Raw genomic sequence first — 20983 nt, forward strand, 5'->3', positions numbered from 1 at the left:
TTTTTACCAAAAATTTAATAATCAAAACAAACGCGAATTATGTTTAGCTGAGGTTTGTTAAAACATAAACCCCTAGACACCAAGCACGGTTATCCCTTGCGCTAGATTATAAATGCTAAAAATTATAATGGTAGCACTACAGACGGATTTGTACAAAGAATATACCATGTTTACCGTATTTTTTAGTGAATTCCCATTGCGCTGGATTTATTTTTCAGCCTTGACCTTTGCTCGGCGCAATAGGACGACACTACGCATGCTCGTTTTTCGACACGGATACTGTAATTGTTTTCCAATTAAATTAGATATAATCATTTATTGACTTCCAAGCTTTTAGCTTTCGATTTTAAAATGAGCACTCGATGCGGTATTCCGAAAAGCGTATGGACTGATGCACGATACCGTGCATACTGCCTTCGTGTTTCTAAGATCCTCAATTAGGGATAATGAAGTACATTTGTTGGTACATATGTGACGTATAATTAGTAAGATTGATTTCCGTTTAATCCTTTCCGCGAAGCGTAGCGAATGAGGTACTGATTGTGAAAATGCTCGCGTTGAAACTACCAACACGGGCTAACATCTGCCAGGCGGTCTTGCCGTACACTTCCGGGTTAACCTAAAGGTCAAACAGCTCCAGTAGACAGAATAACACGCGTTTACTGCTTCTCACGGAATTAGCAATTACCTCCACTCACTCCGAAATCCACACTTTGCTGGGATTGATTGCCACGGGCAAACTAGTAGCGATTCCGTCCAGTGTATGGTATCGCGCACGGATGTATCTCTTCATATAAATGCATCCTGTTCGAAAATGCCGTCTGCACCACTGTACTTTCGAAAATGCAGTAAGGTGAGTTATTTCTGTTTTCTAACTTTTAATCTCAGTTCAGCATGCAGATTGATTTAATCATTGCTCCAACGAACAACCCAATTTGCTGTTCGTATCCAAGATCGGAATGACATGCTTGTGTGTTGCTAAATCGGAACTGTGTATTACGAAACCTCTGATGTGCTTTGCTATCAGATCTGCCTGAAACAGCTTTTTTTAATTCCAGGTAAGCGACTCCCTTTCTAAAAAAAGAGATATGTACGCGTGAAATTATCAGTCTAGCGTTATGTACTCGATGGTACTTGTTATAAACAAATACGTGTATTTTAATATAATACTTGTCAGCAACACTAACGTGAAAATTTCATAACAAATTTAAACAAATTGGTCACGAAGAAGATTTCAAATGCCAGGAAAACAAGGAGAGACATTGATAGAACGGAAATAACAACATCTAATAAATCGCAAATACTCTTATATTGGAGTTAATCATATTAATTCGTCTTTTGTGCGATGCGGCACTTCTCTTTTAATCTGTGACATATATTGGTCGTCTATATACGGTAAATTACTAGCGCAGCATTCAATTGTAAAAGCAATTAAAAATATATTTTCTACCGGGGTAGAAGTACACGATTTCCGAATACTGAGGCAGAGCGGTGCGGCACGGTAAGTGATGGAGGCTCGGCATCAAGTATCTCTTCGGGATACGCTTCCCTGAATTAATTGTGCAAATCCAGGAAGTGCTGCCGTTTTTAACCAGGATCAACAGAAGACGATCACGATCCGCTCATTAATAAGACGGCATCAACAACTTCTTGCAGCCCGACCTCTTAACACACAATCACAGCCGCAAAATCAAACCGGCATGTAATGGACGCGCTGCTGCGCCGAGCAGTCAAATGGCTCCCATTGCAGCTACAGAGTAGTGTATCGTGACATAATGATCGATTAACAGTGAGCAGTAGTGCATTTGCCGGCGCACAGCACAGCGCCATATACATCGGATGTGCACGAGTTGACCAGATTTCTTTTCCCCGGCCGTTATTGTTCAACGCCCAGTAAGCTCTGGCATCCGTTTCGGGTCTTAATTTCCGTATAACGATTTTCAGGAGTGTTTTTCATTGTAAATGAATATGTACCACCCTCGACACAGCATTCCGCCGGTGTACTAATGATATTACCAATTGTTATAAGCTATTCTGCCGGCATATACAGAAAGGTTACTGAACTGTATCCTAATTCTGACAGTTGATTCCCGAAGCGCATCATGCGCCTTTCCCGCTGTCTATCCTTGGTAAATCGGAAATTCTGCATGAGATGGAGAGACTTCCGTCATTAGAGCGACGCATCGCATGTGATTGTCTGCTGCCATTCCATGGAACCCAACCGACGTTCATCCTCGCCGTATGGCGAAGACGCCGCTGTACTGTCGGGTGGGGATGGTAAAGATTATAGTTCACTGCAGCTGCAGCCGCGTGGACGCAGCGCACTCACCACGCCAACCGTCCAGGACTCACTGGTGCCCGTTCATCCCGCCATCTCCCGACCCGCTTCCCACACCACGACCTCCACCAACCCGGCGCGATCCCGCTCCTGCATGACGGTGCCGTATGATCTGCAGAGCCTGCTGCTGCGCATGGCCGCCTGCCACACGGTCTTTGCCGTGGTGTCCACGCTCCAGTGGGCCACAGTCGGTAAGTGTGCGCGTTTGTTCTTTAACTTCCTGTGTATCCCTGCATGTACCACAATAACGAAATAAATATATCCCAGATCGATACCGGAAGTGTGTGTATATGCGCCTGTAAATCTTTTCTGATGTGGGTTATTGCGAAAAAATCTCTCTTCCGGCTTTGAGTGACAGTCTAAGTATCTGGTATATATAAAGTCTAAGTATCTGGTATATATATCTGGTATATATCCTTCATGTGGTTGTTACATTCCATAATTTCTAGGTAGCGTTTCTATTACCGTCGCTTAAATCGGTTCCTTTTGGAGCGTATTAGGATTTCACAAGAATAAAGGAGATTATATCAACTTTTTCGTATACTGCAACTGTCAGCTGCTTCGACTAATAACATCTTTAATTTGACTTGGAATAATAACTTTCTAAGGGCACCTAATTAACGAGTATCGATAATGAGACGGGTACATATGCAGTTCCGGTTAGTCTGTTGAACATCTTCGGGCAGTATATCCTGCAAGTGAGTCAGTTTACAGTTTACCAATACCGAGACCTGCTGTTAATTTTGCGCATAAAATCAACACAAAATATTTTAACGTCGACTTTGGCAGTTCGGAATAATATCGGCACGTGCGTATTGCACAATACTTATATAGTCTAAACGAAATTCTGACGTAAAGTATGTAAATAAGTACTGAATATGGTTTTGCATGCTTAACGATTTTGTAATTCATCCTGTGCACTGGAACATGGCACCGATGCGAAGCAGCCTTGAACCGACAGGTCTTTGATTAAAAAATTATGGGCTACTTGCAACATGATCTTGTAACATGATGATCTGCCTGCGCACACTTTAACCATAATCGCATACTAGAGTAGTATGTTTATGTGGCATGCCATTACATGGGTTTCGCCATGAATATCTGAGCCACATTGCATATTTATTGGTTTGCTGGGTCAACCCGGCATGTTCTCCTTTACATTGTCATATTTATTTGCGCGCTCCATAAGGTCAGCGAATAAGTTAATTAACCGGATGCGATCACCTGCAGGTACCACTTACGCCGCCATGGGATTTTCCGTATGGGAATGGCTAAGCGGGTTCGTTATCTTCTGGGCCGGTTCGGCACGCACGACATTAGCCAGCATGGATTATGGTCGAAATGTGGCACTGGGGAAGATCGGTCGATGCATCATAACCACGTTTACTGTGATGGCGGCCATGGCGGCGTTTCTGGCCTTTGCCATGTTCTGGAACGGCGTATACAGTGTCGCCAAAATTCTGTCCCCGGAAGTGGCCAGATTTATTCTGGACAACACCGAAGAATCGGAATACCATTCTGTTACAGTCTGGCTAGTTATCATCGGTGTGCTCAATATCATTTTAGGCACTGTAGCCGTGCCGTTGCAAGTTTATTTTACCCTACGATTTCGTGCGATACTGGCTTGATATTAAAATTCTTGTTGCAATAACAAGCAACAATTCGGTCCAACAATTCGCAACAACTGTACAATTTTTCCGTTTACGGAAATGCATCACCGAACAATTCACAGTCAAAAATACCTGAAATTCAAACAGTAAAAAACTGACACGTGTCAACTGTCAACCCATCAAAGCGCACCACCCGTTTTCTCCAGTGCCTGGAACACATCGACCGTTTCGCCTTTCATCACCCCGTAATTTTTTTCCAGCCCCTCGCTATTGGACGGCGTCATACAATCCGTGTTCACTTCCTTCCGCATCACTTTATCCACATCAACAGCTGAGAAATACGCAACACTCTGCGGGAGATCATTGAAGCCCAGCTTGTGGGCGAACATGGCACGGGTCATGAGATTGGTCATGTGTAGGGCCAGCGCCAACCGGTACCGATCGCGTTCCGCCACAATGTATCGTACTTCATCGTGGATGGATAGACAGAAACGGGCATCAATGCTGTACGTATCGATCAGCCACCTCATTAGTACCAGCATAATGTGCAGATAGTCCACAGCGGATGATTGGACCACCCAGTTGACGCGACTGGTCATGAAGTCGTCTTCGACATTTTCTTTTAAAAGGCACCGCGAAACGCGACATCCCAGTACAGGAGTGCGAGGCTCCAGCGACCTAAGAAAAAAAATAATAACTCATGGGATATACCGGCATCAAGGTTTGACCATCTGTATGCATACCTAGCAATACTTTCCAGTTTGTTGAACATATTCGACTCACTGCCACCGGTCCACTTTGAATCCTCAGTAATCTGCCTCAGGATAGTGATAAACTCGCTCCGGTCATCGAAACTGACTTTCTTTCGATGTGCCTGCTCCCAGATCTGTCTGATAACTGACGATTTAAACTGCATATCCAACTCCGAATCCATAAATCCGCACTGTTCCCCGAGAAACTTTCCCATTGCATTCAGCGTGTATAGCCGCGAGCCCTTGGCGAAGCTATAAATTTTTTTAGCTTTGGACTCGGACTCGGCCTCCGTAAGCTCCCGGTTGAAATTGCGCATAAGCAGTGCAGCATACTCCCGTCCAGCACCGTAAATACGACCGTAATTCAGAATCTTAGCGTGATCACGTGAGATTCCGGCCTGCTCGGCAGTCTTGCTGTGCAGATCGGTTCCGTCGGCTTTGTTGCCCTGCAGTGTCATCCAACCGAATGCCGTGCATCCGTGCTGCTTCAACCAATACGCATCACCCAGAACAGCAGCAATCCACAATTCCTACAAGAACACCATGATGTCCGCATTCTGCACAAGTTATTTGTCCGCATTTTAAAACACGTTAATATAAGAAACGTTTAATCGCCACGATCACGAGAGAGCGACATGCACAACCTCAACTACAATACGTCACGCTATAATTCAGCAGAGAAAATATCCTCAGAAACAGCGGTGTAATGCGAATCAGAACGACGGAATTACCTGGGAATCCACATCCGCTCCGACAATATTGTACCCCCTGGGCGCTTGGATCATAGCCTTCAATTCACTGCCAATCCTATCCGGTTTGATATTACTGGCTGTCATCCATGTTGCTTCTACCGCTCGCCGCGTCACCGTGCCCATGACCACCACACGGGGAAGAATGACCCCACGCTTCTCCTCGTCTTCCGTTAAGGAGCCCACCAACTGACTTTCCACACGGTCTTTGTTGTTATGCCAATATGACGCCATTTTGCTTCTTTTAATAATCTCGCTGGCGCTACCAAATGATGCCCGCAGAACACCCGACTCAAAATGCTGCAGAAAATCACGAGACAACGGCGATCCAACATTGTATGCGGCGCCGTTAGTATGCGGTAGACGGCGAAAAATGCATCCCGGTACCACGTCATAATACGCATTTTCTTCCGCGGGATCTTTATTTTTCTATAGTTCAGAAATGTTACCAACATTCTCGAATATTTCTAAACAGCGCACGATAAATGTGAATCTTACTTTCGCTTTTGCCGTTTTCTTCGGTTTGGGCTTTGAGCGTTCCTTGGCTTCCTCCAGCTCCAGTTGGTCGTGTATGGTCGCAATGATTTCCCAGTCCGATTCCGCGTCGGCAGCATCAAGCGACGATGTCGGAAACATAGTTGCCGGTGTCTGGTGCGGCATTTCCGCTTCCTCCAATTTCCCCGACAACAAAGCCTGCTGCTCATCCGGCGTCATGTTGGCCATCCTGTCCCACTCTTCGTCCGACAAAGCTGTTGATTTTTGTTTCGGTTCTTCGTTGACTGTAATCTTCTAAAAACGAACAGCGACATTTAATTAAGCCACATTAGCCAAGTCAACGTTGCCACCTACAGGAAGCCGCACTGGACGTTTCAGCTGTTCCGCTAGCTGTTTCAGCTTGTGCAACGGAAAAACCGCCTCCATTTGACGTTTCATTGCCGGGGTAATCTTCTTATCGGGATCCTGCACCTTAGTCTTGGATTCCGGGATAACAACGCCTTCAGGAAGCGGTTCTAGCCATCCCCAACCATAGGTGGGAGAATGATGCAAAGGCCAGTCATTCCATGTCAATCGCATCAGCTTCGGCACAGCACGTTTTTTCAAACTAATATCTGTCGCCGTCGGAATATCGGAGCTATCCGATGGATCGTTGTCGCAAAGAGCGCGGTACCATGCGGGCAGTGCGGCATATTTGGGATTCTTGGTACGCGCGGTGACTTTCTGCGATGTCCAATCCAAGTCCCACAACCACATGTCGTCCTGCCATGCGTCATCTTTTTGCAATAACACAGCTTCTTTGGCCAATGCTGCCAAGCCTAAAAAGAAAAAATTGCGCTACACTCTGGCATTTACAGCACTGATCATCCTTGCAATCAAGAAATTAATCCGCAAATAAAAAGTACCAATTAACATGCCATGTGTTGTACCGTTCGAAATACGCCGTATATCTAAACTAAATAATTATCTAAGCTAAACTACCAATATATATTCATCACGTACCAATTTTCAGTTCGTCTTCGATTTTATTTGTTGCTTCATTCGACCGCTGGATGTAAACTTCCCAGTTCTTGTTTACTGGGAGACACGTCGCGCTCATCTCCAGCATTCCACCAAAAGAAGCTGGGTGCGGTAGCGCTTCTCTGAACAGTGGAAGCAGAGTCTGGGCCAAATGATGTGTAGCTCGGACATCGCTGGCGCAGTATGTCATTAACGACTGGAAATCTTCGCGCACATTGTCCAATGTGCCAGAAACGAATACATTACTCAACGTCTTGTCATAAGGTAATTTCGCTTGACAGTGCAGACGATACACATCCTCCAAATTATTCATCGACCCTACATCCATCCACCGGCGCGCTGGACTAGTATCCGTGCCGGATTTTTTTTTATTGTTTTTCTGAAAACAAAAGACACATCAATGCCGGTACATACGTATTTCCCGGAATGATGTTTAGAAAACAAAATTTTGGCGCTACCTAAAAAAACTCCAAGCAACAACCACTTAACTCAAAGAACACAGCGCAGCTTTTTTAAATTTGAAATTAGCAAAGGGAATCTTACTATCGCAATCTGCCTGGCCACTTCTTTTGCGGTCTTCACCCGCTTATCCGTGGCCGTGTACTTGAGAAACAGGCCTCGTTGTGCTGTCGTAAACCCGGCCAGTGCGATGTGCAGCGACATGGTGTCCAGGAAGCGCATTTTACTGCCGTGTTGCAAATACTGCTCCATAATATAGGATCGGTCGAAAGCGACATTGTGCCCGATTACGAGCCGTGGTATCCAGTTCGTGCCGCTAATCCCATGAACACCGGGACTCTCTAAAGGGATCAGATGTTGCAGCTTCAGGCGTCCATCAGCGGTAAGCTCCGCTGGAGAATCATCTACTAATTGTTCGCTGCACCAGGTATACCACGACGAGGCAGAGACAGCTGCGGCTAAAGTGGGATATTTTCCCGATGAAAGACAGGTTTCCACGTCAAACACTAATGCCGGCTCATCCGGAAAGGGAACAGAATGGCGCGTACCGTCCGCGCAGTACTTCGTCCAACCTGTACACGAAAAAAAACTGTACAACCTGTACACGAAAAAAAACTAAGACCATGAAAAACTGAACGACTGTAAAACTATAATTAATAAAAACCTAAGCTTATTGCTAAAGTCAGAACACGGATGAGAAAATATAAATACAGCCTAATATTCCAAACAGCCTAATATTCCAATCGCAAATTTTTAAGCAGCTAGTAGCAGCATACAATTTAGTAGCTAATTAGTCCTTTGGTAAAGGTAAAAAAACAGTCAAATTTTACCTTAATTTTTTGCCAAAATTAGTAAAAATCGATTCTCCGTTTTCCAGAACTATGCGGAAAGTATCTTGATTTTCCCGCAATTATAGCTTCTCAAACCTGCTGAGTATTCCCATTTTTTCGGAAAAGCTGGAGGATCAACAATCAACAATTCATCCACCCCAGCAACGTAGGGCCTTATCTGGTCGCTGGCAATTTTCCGCAGATGCTCCTCGATATTCTTACCATAGAGATTAGGCAAAATGAGATTCGGCTCGGTCAACACTTGAGGTTGAAAGCCCCAGAGTCCTTTAGATCTTAAATGTTCGATACAGCGCTCCGCATCGTTAACAGACAACTGCTCGACAGGCTTTCCAAACAAGACATCCCGAAGATTGTTTGGTATCATCTGAATCTGAGCAACGTTAAAACGGCAGGTGGGCGAAGCGGATGAGGATGTAATACCCTTCGCAGGAGCACCAGTGCGGACATTGTCCGAGGGTACATCCTCAGGAGCTGGAGCTACAACGGATTGGCAGCTTGGTTGTTTCGTGTTCAATGTCCGCCGTGACGTTCGCGCAGTTATCGAGAGCGACGAACTGCAACAAAGACGAACACTACACCGGTGGCATAAAAACTGAAACATTTCGATAGACTAGGCTATAAAGCGACGTCTGCGCAAAGACATCTTACAGAGTAGATCTACCATACGAGTACAAAACTCCCGAAGTACGAAACAGCCTCTTTTTCAGTTTTTCAAAAACGTTTTTACCAGTTGCATACATACACTAGGCGTCGCGTGCGAAGGTTTAACCAACAGCTGATAAGTTGTGCAGTAACTTGGTACCCACCGAAATCAGCATCCTCTCCGGGCGAACGCCCTAACGGCAGGGTAGTTTGTGCAGACCGAACGTTTAGTGTACCAGTGTACCTCTGATGGTGGCATTGCTGCTTCAGATGCTTTTCTGACTTTTCCGGAAAAAAAGAAGCCGCAGGATTTCTCGTTGTCGTGTCAGTCTCCGACTTTCATGAGTTTTTATGAATTACAATAATTCTCAGTAGGTTTTTATAACTATTGTCGGAGCTATCGTTTTCGGTGGGTAGCTACCGCCCTTACAACACAATCTTGGCTGGAATCGCCGTTGACTACAAGGCAGGCACGCAATAAGGCAAGACTAAGAGTCACAAGAGATTGAAAATGCCCCAACAAGTGGAGATTGTTCGATCCGAAGACGAACTCGGAAAGAAGTGGGACCGATGTCTTTCTGATGGACTTATCAAAGTCGGTAAGTGGCATTGTTCCTCCGAGTAAATTCTCGCGTTGAGAACGATACTTTGTGGCAGGGGCGACGATGATTTCGTCAGTCTCCAGCGAATGGGTCAAAAGCGTTCTTGTTGATTTCACTGTAAGCTGCATTCAGAAGTAATGGACAGTTACAGGGATTCCGCTGCTGCTTGTGCAGCGTATTTGCAAATTTACAAAAAGATTTTGCAAGTTTTTCTGTTGCTTTCCAGTGTTGACTGTTAATTTTTGATAGCAAAATTTTCAAACTGTTCTAAGAGGGTAAAACATTGAATCTCGTAAAATTGTCTTGTGAATGTGATAGCGGTTGGCATTCGGTAAATCAGTTACCACATTACAGAAGCTGCTGTTCTCATAGACCGTAGTATAGTGTGTTGTGTATTTGCAGGAGGTGGTGTGGCCATCGGAGGACTTCTCTCCTTGTTGTTCTTCAAAAGTAAGGAAGTCGCATTTTTTATTTAATAAGTTTCCATTTTGCAAGGAATGGTATTCACTACAGGGAGGGCATGGCCAATCTTGTTCGGGACTGGTGCGGGCTTCGGGATGAGCTATAGCAACTGCCAGAATGCTTTTCACAATCCTTATCAAGCGGGGCCGGTGCGGAGGAAGCCGGTCGCCGCTCCTCCGTCGCCATCTACGGTTCGTGCGCTGCAGTGATTTCGGTATTTATTGCAGCTTTTCAAAATGCAGCTGCTGCATGCAAACCCTATAGTAGCGCATGTATTTTTTGCTTGTCGTGAGCTCTTTTGTAGTCACCAGTAGGTTTCATGGTTTTAGAAACCATGAGCCATTGGTTGATTTAGAAAATGAACCATGCAGAATAGATAGCCGGTCATTTCAACTGCTTCTCGTGCAAAAATCCGTTTCACTGTTGCATAAAACTTGTTGCGGTTACATTGGCATAAATTACGCCGTGAATCTTTTTTCGATCTGGACGTGTAATTTACTTGACTCATTTTGATACGAGTACCTACAATACTTGTTTCGTGTTTTGTAAAAGATTGGCGTTATTGTACAGGTCTCCTTACCGAAGCCCTCGCAGCCTGTTCATTCGGCTCTGGAATCGCATCCTCCTCAATTTAGTGATCAAGAGATGAAAGATACGTCCACGAAGCCCGCTGTACCGAAGAAACAGTAGTTGACTAATTATTGGTTACTGTGAGCGTGCATTTGAACTTTTGATGTTATGATCGGCAGATATGTTTCTTCAGTACGAGCATACATTTCTCCAGTACGGGCATACGTAATTATTTATATGGTCATGAGTTGCAGGTGTGCTAATGTGGAATGCAGCATTTTGGAGAGCAGTCCAAAATAGTTTAGACTGGCTGCTGGTTTATGTTAATTTTGTTTGATTCAAGACTTTTCGATGTGATCTGAAGGCTGTGAACCCAGTAAATTACTGAGTTCTGGCGGCAGTGACATCGTGTGTGTAATAAAATGAATTGTTGCGGACGGTTATACGAGTAATATTTTATGAACATCATCCCATACGCTACATTTCTGGTTTCAGTCTTATTGTTAGACTTTTATCCACAAAACCCATGATTGCAGTGAAGCTGAAGCACGGCGCAATGTGCAATTAAAGCCTGCGGATGTAGGGGTAGTGCATATTATAAGAGATACAAATTTTAAAATGACCTGATGTTCGAGCGCTGTTTCTTGCAACGACACATTTCCCTGTGTATGTACCGTACTTGTCCAGGTTCCGCTCAAAGTTCGAATTACCAGTTTACCACTATAAAACCTGTTGTTGTCTCGCACTACGTACGAGCATAATTTTGCATTTCAGAGATGTTAATTTTTGGGAAAGCAATTCCTTCTGCAGACTGTTCCCTGCAGGTCTCAGTAATACCGGCTAAAATTTCATGAATTCAGGAAGTCCTTGCCGGCACTTTAGGCCGCAATTGGTTCATTTGCTTAGAAACCAGATTACCAGAAATATGGCTTAGTTAAAAACTTAACTTACACAGAGGAACGTAATTATAGCATTCTGCCCATGCCTGAGAAAATTGCTTAGGATACTCACCACACTGGGTACTTCTGGTGCTTGCAGCACTTCCGGTCCGAATTCATGTTGCCACTAAGTGCAGTACAAAACCCTTTGTATGGTTCAAACACATAACGGTTTATATAGAAGCATATACAGAATAGTCTGCTTTCAGAGCGTCCGAAAGTAAACAGTTTTGACATGAAAATGAAAATCGATAAATAACACTATGACTTTGCATCCGGTGTGGTGCTTTGTCGGCGGTTCACTTGGCTTATGAAGAGTAGAAATTTATTCATCTGCGGAATCGGGACGGTTGACATTCCGCTACTGTTATGATGACAGTAATCGGATAATCTAAATAGCTTCATTACCGTCGGCAACTGATAGAAACGAAACATCTCCTGGGAGCGGAAACCGTACATCACTTGATTACCGGCAAACGTACGACGTATTCCTGACAAATATATCGGTACTTCTACCATATGAATGAATGGATGCATTAATGAGCGGCTACGAGTAGAGGTTACAAATATCAAGTACGTATTTACGAGTACCTGCAGGTACTTTCATTGCTTAAATTTAATAAACATTTTGCCTGAACCCAACTGTGAGGGATTAATCAAGTAATTATCATGTTTCGCGTTATGCTATTCTGTATTAAATAAGTTTTCTTATAAAATAGGATAAATCTCAGCTTTTACGGAGACGTCATTTTTAGTGAGCTGATGATCAGGCAAGAAGTTACGTCAATTAAATCTTGTGGAAAATCAGCAGCATAAGGCGTAACTCATCAAAGGACAATAAGCATGTCACTTCAGTGCAAGTGCGATAGAAAAGCCGGCCTGAAGGATGGTAAATTGCTTCCTGTTGGAAAGATGATGGGGGACGTCTCGATTTTCTCGTCTGGGACTATGCTGATTCCCCGACTCACTTTGACAAGACCGTATAATTTTCTGTTGTACACAAAAGTTTAAAACTTACGAAAACTAAAATACTGCACGTCTGAATACTACTTAATTCTGTTTAGCTCCATTGCTGGTGTAGAACAGCAGTAGTAATGTATTTCAAAAACACTTATCATAGAATTCGTTGAAATAAAGGTCATTCGATGCAGTAAACAGAGACATGATCATACACGTATAATATTATTTACATAGTGATTTTTGTCAACCTTGTTGACATACATTTATACAATATACATCGAATATCAAAACACTTTTTGACAAAATGCCCTGTGTACATACTACACACGTTGCTGTCTACAAAAACGGCACTCGGTGCTGTTCTCACACGTCTGCTCCGCCCGGAAATGTCGTCTTCCTCAAGTATTGGCGAACATACCCATTTTGTGCACTCAACTGCAGATAATGTCAGTGAGAAAACAACTTGTCCTTTTTGCTTCAAGAAGCATTTGTGCTGTCAAATGACATAAGACCGTCATGGCGCTGAATGATAGATACATGGCCAGATGGGGAACTATACTTGTATATCAGATTTGCGGTTAAATATTTGCAAATTTCCATTTTCTCGGGATACGGAATCACGGTTTTAACTAGGCGATTGTTACTGCACTCAGCGACTAAACGTCAGAAGGGCAGTCGGCTATGCCGTCCCAGTCATGGTCGCAGATTCGAATCGATCATATTAATAAGATGCAGTATACTCCCGTACTTGATACAACCGGAAGTATTCCAGTTACTTTCAGCTTTGTAGAAAGTCCTGGTTTAAGAAGAATCGCAACACACTAACTAATCTGCAGAAAGTGTCGTAAATCTTATTTGGTTTATAGGGGCTGCTTGGTATCTGCTTTTGTTGTCGGTATTTTACGCCATCATTAAGTGCAACGGATGTACGAGTACATCGATATATGGATGATCCTGCATATATTTTCCACCATATCGCATTGCTTTATAAATTCAAAAATTTAGAAGTTGCGAACTGCCAAATCCATATTACTGGATGTGGTGGGTAAGCGTAAATAATGCCATCGGGAAAAGAAGTAAGATAAATTTTGAAATTTACGAACCAGTTTCCGGTGCCGCAACCGGCAGAGCAAATCAGCCGGCTCGAAGCCGGTATTCGCGAGAACACTGGATGCGTTGATCGCGTCTTTTTCACCCGGCTGCTAACGCTGGCGTGGGAGGTCCACTTGTTTTCCTTCATTTGCCTAATTTACTGTTCACAAGCTCACTGACAATCGTTCAGCAATCAGTGGACGCTTTATTGGTTAGTAATTGTCTCGGGCCATGGAAGTGAAATGTACTGGCAAAGTTACCGTCACCTTGCAAATGCCGCATGCATGCACTTTACTGCGCATCGTTTTCATTCGAAACCAACTGTAGTGGAATGCCGCAATAAATGCGCCAAATCTGTATCGTTTGGAAATTCCCTGTAATCTGAGGAGAAATTTACAATTTTAATGTAATGGAAACCTTCCGACGCTTTATTCGGACAACGTTCAGAACTAAGACGGTTCAGTTTGAGTATTTCCGATGCCGATACGCACCTCGATATAAAGGGCTACTGCATCTTCTTGTTCAAGGTGTGTGTGTGTCTTGTAGCGTTCACTAATGAACGGGAATTCGGTACGGTTACTGTAATCTTATTACCTTTCCACTGGTCTAACAAGTAATTACAGTTCGCCATGTTCTTAAGCAATTACAACATATTGAAATAAAATTTAACGATGTATAAAGAAATTACGTTTTAACTTTTGGCATGGCACAGTTACATATATACTCTATTCAGTAGACATGCTTAATATGTAACTACATATATTTGTACATCGACCGATAATTAATTTTCGATGTTTTTGTAAGTACAATTACTATAAGGATAGAATATCGAATAGCGCTGCCTTCAGCTTTAACATCGTGAATAAGCACGGCTATTAACTTGTAAAATATAGCATAAAAAGTTTTACATACTGTAAACAGCAGCTTTTATATATTTGGTAATATCAGTGTGTTTACAGTTAACAAGCAATGCAAGTCACTCCGTAAATCAGATAGCTGTGTGTGATGAAAGTATCATGATACAGGCAACATGAACGACATAATTAATTATTATGGTCATCAAATTTGTTTAGTTATTTCCAACAAAATAAAGAAGGTATATTTTCTCAATAACTCAAGCGTAATGGTATACTGTGGTTAACTTTGGTAAATCGTATCTTTACCGCCACATTGTCGATTTATTAATCTCAGTATGCCGTAATTCTATTTCTCCCCTGTATAATTATTGTTACAGGGATCGGCACCGGAAATGCGTTGGGGGTGTACGTGTTCATCGCGGTTTCGGCCAAGAATTTCGCCGGTCCAGCAATAATATTGTCCGCATTGGGAGTGGCGGTCGTAACCTGGATAACAGGTACATGTTCCCTAATAATACACCTGATACATTTTTAACCAGTACCGGTTTGTTGGCAAATTATACGATTCTGCTTCGTTCAGGGTGACATTTCATGTTAAGTCTAACTTTCATTTACATTAATATTCAGATTTAATTTCCGTTGCGGTACTATTCGTTCAAACTAAAAAATTGAGTGTCTTAATTTTAAACAACTTCTGTTTACTGCGTATATCTGGAGCCGTTCGTATCATCAAAGTGCGGCTGCCGATACTGCATTATTTTTGACTTTATCATCATTGCGGTGGAATTGACACCGCACCAAATCAACACAAGTTCAGAACCCTACAGCGATAATGTGTGTTTTGTCATCCGATAGCCTATATATTAAAGTTTCATTGCAGTCCTTTCCGAATATCAACAAAATGTTTCCCTCGAACTGTATTGCGTGGCAAAACGTGTAGACAGGTGACAGTTGACATTTTACTTGTGTATTTTAATGCAGCTAACAAACCTTCGGTTCACAATAATTATACCCGAGTAAAACAGTTTGTAAAAAAAACCTTAGCTACACGTTAGTTAAAGGCCAAAATTCGAACACATCCCTTTACTTAACGGTAGTTACACGTTCGACTAACGTTTGTTTTACAAGCTGTTTTGCTCGAGATATGTTGAGAGACATGATATTATAACGTTGCCGGCCTTTTGCAATGGTGAGATACCTAAACAACAAATTCGGAAATTTGTCCAGGGACATGAACAAACTGATGTTGTCGAGTCAGTAATTGCTTGTAACAGAGTTATGTTATTCCAGTTGGATGACTTGTTGCTTAATTGGTGGCGATTGAAACTACAAATAATTATTGATTTGCGGCAAACGCTCGTATGTAGGTTCGTGTTACTCGGAGTTGGCCTGTCGGCTGCCGCTGATGGGCTCATCATATCTGTATGCCTACGTCGTTTACGGTGAGATTATGGCCTTCATCCTGGGATGGAATCTAATCATGGAATCGGTGATGAGTGTGGCCCTGGCGGGCTTAGCATTGTCACAGCATCTCAACGTGCTCTCATCCGGTCGCATGAACACGGCCGTCCGGCAGCTGATGGGCGGCACCCCCTGGGAACCCGATCAACCGCCGCAAATTGTCGCTGTCGGATTAATTGCTCTCGTGGCCTCGGCGGCGATCTGCCGGAATAAAAATGTCCGTATTGAGGTTTTTTGATTTCAGTAAACTGTAATTTTCTCGATTATGTAAATGACCTGCTCACGCACGGATTGTATTGCAGGGGACGCTTACCATTCATTCGTGCCTTTTTGTACTGCACATTCTTGTAATCATCGCTGTAGCTTTCTTGGCCATGTTCCACGTCAGCAGTGATAATTGGGGAAGTGATGAAACATTCTTTCGTCCGGGTTCGCATGGAGTAAGTGCGAATTACACGGATTATCTTCATCCCGCTTAACCAAGTGTAGTTCTACTAACGATAAGTACTTATTAAAAACGGATCATGACATTAAACCGGGCTATTCAGAAATACAACTCGATTTACGTTACGTGTTACAAGATATTGAAATTGTGACGGACTGTCGCCCAAATTATTTTCGCATCAAGTGACAGCGTGAAACGAAGCAATTCGATTTGTGCCAAGCGGTCGCACGTTGAAACTATACTGCCTTGTTCCACATCGTGAACAATAAGTTACTACATTATAGATCATGTCTGCTGCCGCCTTACTAATATCGTCCGCTAACGGGATAAAAAGTATTGCCATGGCCGCTGAGGAAACGCGGAAGCCCAGCCGGAATATTCCCCTAACCCATACATTGACTGTGATGATCACGTCCGTCACATTGTTCGTTCTTTCGTGCCTTATAACGCTCAGGTATGAAACAGTTTGGGACGCGCCTGACACCATCATCATCTGGCGTTCGCAATTTTGGATAAAAACAGTTTTAAAATAGAATTAGCAAAGCTAATTCCGGTTAACGCAGCGGAGGTGTTCGCAAGGCTGGACGACTTGGTTAACCAGTGTCCAGCCAAGAAAACCCATTAGGGTGTGTCCTGGGAGGCAGATCCCGATGCTGTATAAGCAATGCAGTTTCGGTTGTGGACGTTGCATTTGTAGTGATTGTGCATTTCTGTTAGTGCATTTGAGTTGCTGTCGTATTGGAGTAAAGATGTTTTGCATTTAACAAGTCGTTCTGTTAGCATTTAACATTTAACATGGCATTTAACAAGTCGTTTTGCATTTAACAAGACATCCGGGAAGATATTCAGTGGTGGTTAGATTTTCTCCCTATTTGGAACGGCTCGAATTGTTTCCTCGATGTCGATTGGTCGGGTTCTGATGTGCTGCAGTTTTATACTGATGCCTCCAGTACCATTGGTTTTGGTGGTTATTTTAATGGGAAGTGGTTTAGTTGTTTGTGGTCTGAGCTAAGTTCTCGGCCGTTTTATTCAATTGAATGGTGCGAGCTTGTTCCTGATCTCTGTCAGCGAAAAGTGCTGTTACATTGTGACAATTTGGGAGTTGTCCAAGCTTGGAACAAATTCTCCACGTCTTCTTTATCTGTAAATATTTTGATGCGTAAGATATTTTTCTTAGCGGCTAAGTATAATTTTAATTTGAAAATTTCGCATATTCCGGGTTGTTCAAATAAGATTGCCGATGCGTTATCTCGGCAACAGTGGGTTCGCTTTCGGTCATTAGCACCGCTGGCTGATGCATCGCCATGCGTGTTGCCTGCTGATTTCTTTACTTCTTTTTCGTCATGAATACCACATTAAAGCGCCTGTTACGTAACCACATATCTTCGTCGACTCGTCGTACATACAGAGCTGGTGTATCGTCATATTTTCGTTTTTGTAAAGTAAAGAGTGTAAATGTATTCAGCACTTCGTCTGTTGCACTGTTTATTGCTAATCTTTTTGACAAACATATTGCATATTCAACTTTAAAAGTCTATTTAGCGGCTTTATCTAACTGGTATAAGGAACACGGATATTCCGACTACACAGATTGTAGTGCTGTAAGACAGGCAGTAAAGGGTTATGCCCGGTTGATTCCACCGGTGCTAGACCGTCGATGTCCCGTGACACTTTCCGTTATGAAATGTATTAAACAATGCATTCTTGATTCGGCATTGTCTGCCTATGCACAGTGTTTGCTTTGGGCAGCGTGCACTATCGCATTCTTCGGATTTTACGACCAAGTGAGTTTGTTACCTCACATCGACATTCGTTTATCACTCATCGTACTTTGTTGCAAAGTGATGTTCTAATTAAAGAACGTTATGTGCTTCTGAATATCAAACGGTCAAAACCGATCAAGTCGGAAGAGGCTATAAACTTTATTTACGTCCCACTCATCGGTCAGTATGCCCGTACCGGGCTGTTAAACGGTTTTGTTGTTGTGTACTGATCGGTTTCTAGTACCCTTCCCTTTGTACCTTTGATGACGGTTCTTTCTTGTCTCGCAGCCGATTTGCAAGTTTGCTTAAATTAGTGTTGCGTTATCATCCTGAACTTAAAGATTTATCTCCACATTCGTTTCGTATCGGCGCAGCGACTGTTGCTGCCGATCGTAATTACTCATCCGAGGCTATAATGAAAGCTGGTCGGTGGAAAAGTGATGCGTATGCCCGATACGTTCGTTTACCGCGTACTGTCGAGGGCTTGCGTCCGTACTAATTTGATGGGGTTTGGGGGTTGTTTTAGCAAGGACTGCGGGGCCGGTTGCGCCGGTGTCCCGTGTTCCGGTGCTAGTGTCTTCACCCAATGCCCAAATAAAACTGAATCGTTGTTATGTGTTGTTGTTGTTGCACCCGTAGACTGCGTTAAATAGAATTAGCAAAGCTAATTCCGGTTAACGCAGCGGAGGTATTCGCAAGGCTGGACGACTTGGTTAACCAGTGTCCAGCCAAGAAAACCATTAGGGTGTGTCCTGGGAGGCAGATCCCGATGCTGTATAAGCAATGCAGTTTCGGTTGTGGACGTTGCATTTGTAGTGATTGTGCATTTCTGTTAGTGCATTTGAGTTGCTGTCGTATTGGAGTAAAGATGTTTTGCATTTAACAAGTCGTTCTTCCCCTCCCGCCCACCCTCTTTTGCGAGGGGAAAGGGGGTTGTTTTAGCAAGGACTGCGGGGCCGGTTGCGCCGGTGTCCCGTGTTCCGGTGCTAGTGTCTTCACCCAATGCCCAAATAAAACTGAATCGTTGTTATGTGTTGTTGTTGTTGCACCCGTAGACAGTTTTAAATTTGCAGTATTGATGCCAGCGCGCTGAGTGACAGCGCGCCAATCCTCGATCTATTTGACACTCTGCGTGTAAAAAATGCCAAGTATTTCATCGGCGGTGGTGCCATATGCGGATTTCTACTGGCCATAAATACACAACTAAATTATGCGGAACGGATGTTGTTTTGTATGGCACGTGATGGGCTACTTCCGCAATGGTTCCACAAATGGAGTTACGGGACTAATACTCCGTGGTCATGCCGACTGTGTGTCACGCTGGCAGCATGCATTATCACCTTGACCATACGATATGATTGGCTGCTGCAGTCGGTCTCCATCGGAAGTATAATGGGATTTGCTGTGACGTGTTTAGCCACGATATCCGTCAGATATGATCCGTGCCAGATTGGGCTCGCTGCAGGAAATCCGCTAAGAAAAACTGTATCGGCGGATAGTTTTATATTATCCCGGGCCAGTTCTCAAATGTCTAATGAGTCGGATCTGTCTACATCGACGTCCAGGATGTCACAAAAAAGCAGCCAATCACGAGTACGGTACTGTACAGTAAAGCCGCAGTTTTAGCGCAGTAAATGAAGAACTCGGTGTCGTCATAAAACCATCTTGATTTCCACGTTTTTTACCAGTTGGGTTTTCTAGGAAAGTGTGCGGCTAAAAGAATTGACAACTTTACTGGCTGGAACTGCGGATAAAGCCACAAGTACCGGACCTTATGGTTCAAGTTCACCGCCTTCATCGTCAATCTCCCCCGCTGAAAGTGTGGCCAGTCTACCCAGTCTGCAATCCTACAACCGGATCACTCGCGCACTATGGATTTTCGTGGTTTCTTCGATTATCCTTGCCATTACAATCGCATTCGGTCATAGCGTAGTCGATTCCGAATGGGACTGGTTGTGGGTGATCTTGTCGGTGACTTGTATTTTCATAACTGTATGTTGCTCACTGGCCGTTTTCCGTGGTCCAGCCAATGGGATGCCGTTGGTGTATTCCGTCGGCGGTATGCCTTTTCTGCCGATGCTGGCATTTACGTGCTTGGTGGTAATGATGTTCCATCTTTCGGTGTTGGCATGGTTGCGGTTGATTGTGTGGTCTAGTGCCGGTGAGTAACACGAACCGTTTACGCACCCAAATAATCTGTTGATTCGATGTTGACCGATTTCTTCGTTTTGCAGGGTTTGTTATATATTTCCTGTACAGCAGAAGGCGTAGCCAATTAGGCCGGCCGGTAGAGGAGGAGCTCATGTCGTACGAAAATCGAGGGGCTGCCAATTCTGTATAGCATGCTCTTTTTGTAGATTTGTTGTCCTAATGTTTGTAAATTAATTAAGTATTATTTGTACATTTTTTGTGATGTAGTATTTCAGTAAGTCGCTGATGTAGTAAGTCGATAACACTACTTAGTGCTTAAGCGAACTGGACTGCAGAAACGTAAAACGTGTTTTGCTGGAAATGCTTGAAATTTACCAGATAGATATGCTCGAAAAAAGAGTATGCACTGAGCATAGTATCTGTGAAGAAGCGTTTATTTTGAAGGACGAAAAGAATTAATAACGATACAGATGCAGCAAATACAATTTCGGAACATCGAAACCGAAACCTATTGACAAACAATATAAACCGGAAAATGCTTATAGCTCCGATGCCCAGCAAAGAAGACATCTGATTATCGACGTAGTGAGTCAGTTCTGCATCCATATTATCAACCAACTTCCTGAGCGTTGTTAGTGTTTGTTTTATGACGTCGATGGCTATATATGCGCGCGGTATTGTCGTAAATGAATCGTCTGGAACTGCGTGCAGTAAAATGGGGAAAGAGCTGGACTGAGGAAGTAACGCCTGTACCATAAGAGATTAA

General features: G+C 43.5%; 4 protein-coding genes across 7 annotated transcripts; 3 read left to right on the plus strand and 1 right to left on the minus strand.

Annotated features, from left to right (window-relative positions):
* Positions 1 to 841: 841 nt before the first annotated feature.
* Positions 842 to 3974, plus strand: LOC129586692 (uncharacterized). Of its 2 annotated transcripts, XM_055480037.1 has the most exons (3): positions 842 to 1058; positions 2084 to 2529; positions 3569 to 3974. In XM_055480037.1, the coding sequence occupies exons 2-3, from the start codon at positions 2211 to 2213 to the stop codon at positions 3964 to 3966; spliced, it is 717 nt and encodes a 238-aa protein (XP_055336012.1). In that variant the 5' UTR covers positions 842 to 1058; positions 2084 to 2210; the 3' UTR covers positions 3967 to 3974. The 2 variants fall into 2 exon arrangements, with proteins under 2 accessions (XP_055336012.1, XP_055336013.1); XM_055480038.1 differs by lacking the exon at positions 842 to 1058 and having other exon boundaries at positions 1897 to 2529.
* Positions 3963 to 8988, minus strand: LOC129586691 (DNA polymerase subunit gamma-1-like). 2 transcript variants are annotated; one of them, XM_055480036.1, is made up of 8 exons: positions 8350 to 8988; positions 7508 to 7995; positions 6947 to 7343; positions 6299 to 6762; positions 5948 to 6235; positions 5432 to 5878; positions 4692 to 5230; positions 3963 to 4626 (listed from the first exon to the last, which is right to left on the minus strand). In XM_055480036.1, the coding sequence occupies exons 1-8, from the start codon at positions 8873 to 8875 to the stop codon at positions 4128 to 4130; spliced, it is 3648 nt and encodes a 1215-aa protein (XP_055336011.1). In that variant the 5' UTR covers positions 8876 to 8988; the 3' UTR covers positions 3963 to 4127. The 2 variants fall into 2 exon arrangements, with proteins under 2 accessions (XP_055336011.1, XP_055336010.1); XM_055480035.1 differs by having other exon boundaries at positions 5948 to 6238.
* A 178-nt stretch (positions 8989 to 9166) lies between these two features.
* Positions 9167 to 10987, plus strand: LOC129586812 (MICOS complex subunit Mic10-like). The gene is made up of 4 exons (XM_055480255.1): positions 9167 to 9515; positions 9921 to 9968; positions 10032 to 10171; positions 10551 to 10987. The coding sequence occupies exons 1-4, from the start codon at positions 9428 to 9430 to the stop codon at positions 10668 to 10670; spliced, it is 396 nt and encodes a 131-aa protein (XP_055336230.1). The 5' UTR covers positions 9167 to 9427; the 3' UTR covers positions 10671 to 10987.
* Positions 10988 to 13223: 2236 nt separating this feature from the next.
* On the plus strand, positions 13224 to 20685 carry LOC129586753 (cationic amino acid transporter 3-like). Of its 2 annotated transcripts, XM_055480133.1 has the most exons (8): positions 13224 to 14067; positions 14775 to 14894; positions 15765 to 16075; positions 16161 to 16298; positions 16588 to 16757; positions 19140 to 19659; positions 19768 to 20227; positions 20301 to 20685. In XM_055480133.1, the coding sequence occupies exons 1-8, from the start codon at positions 13950 to 13952 to the stop codon at positions 20405 to 20407; spliced, it is 1944 nt and encodes a 647-aa protein (XP_055336108.1). In that variant the 5' UTR covers positions 13224 to 13949; the 3' UTR covers positions 20408 to 20685. The 2 variants fall into 2 exon arrangements, with proteins under 2 accessions (XP_055336108.1, XP_055336109.1); XM_055480134.1 differs by lacking the exons at positions 13224 to 14067; positions 14775 to 14894 and adding an exon at positions 15407 to 15586.
* The last annotated feature ends 298 nt before the right edge of the window (positions 20686 to 20983 follow it).

The sequence above is a fragment of the Paramacrobiotus metropolitanus genome, unplaced genomic scaffold (assembly GCF_019649055.1).
Source record: "Paramacrobiotus metropolitanus isolate TYO unplaced genomic scaffold, Prichtersi_v1.0 Parri_scaffold0000022, whole genome shotgun sequence".
Taxonomy (NCBI): Eukaryota; Metazoa; Tardigrada; class Eutardigrada; order Parachela; family Macrobiotidae; genus Paramacrobiotus; species Paramacrobiotus metropolitanus.

Excerpts from the sequence above, each read along its gene's own strand:
- LOC129586692 (XM_055480037.1), top strand. The coding sequence starts at position 2,211 with ATGGAACCCAACCGACGTTCATCCTCGCCGTATGGCGAAGACGCCGCT. Across the intron at positions 2,530-3,568 it reads GCTCCAGTGGGCCACAGTCG|GTACCACTTACGCCGCCATG; the intron begins GTAAGTGTGCGC and ends GATCACCTGCAG.
- LOC129586691 (XM_055480035.1), bottom strand. The coding sequence starts at position 8,875 with ATGTTTCAGTTTTTATGCCACCGGTGTAGTGTTCGTCTTTGTTGCAGT. Across the intron at positions 5,879-5,947 it reads AGAAAACGGCAAAAGCGAAA|AAAAATAAAGATCCCGCGGA; the intron begins GTAAGATTCACA and ends TCTGAACTATAG. Across the intron at positions 4,627-4,691 it reads AAACTGGAAAGTATTGCTAG|GTCGCTGGAGCCTCGCACTC; the intron begins GTATGCATACAG and ends TTTTTTTCTTAG.
- LOC129586812 (XM_055480255.1), top strand. The coding sequence starts at position 9,428 with ATGCCCCAACAAGTGGAGATTGTTCGATCCGAAGACGAACTCGGAAAG. Across the intron at positions 9,516-9,920 it reads TGATGGACTTATCAAAGTCG|GAGGTGGTGTGGCCATCGGA; the intron begins GTAAGTGGCATT and ends GTGTATTTGCAG. Across the intron at positions 9,969-10,031 it reads CTCCTTGTTGTTCTTCAAAA|GGAGGGCATGGCCAATCTTG; the intron begins GTAAGGAAGTCG and ends TATTCACTACAG.
- LOC129586753 (XM_055480133.1), top strand. The coding sequence starts at position 13,950 with ATGGAAACCTTCCGACGCTTTATTCGGACAACGTTCAGAACTAAGACG. Across the intron at positions 14,068-14,774 it reads ACTGCATCTTCTTGTTCAAG|GGATCGGCACCGGAAATGCG; the intron begins GTGTGTGTGTGT and ends TTATTGTTACAG. Across the intron at positions 16,076-16,160 it reads CGATCTGCCGGAATAAAAAT|GGGACGCTTACCATTCATTC; the intron begins GTCCGTATTGAG and ends ATTGTATTGCAG.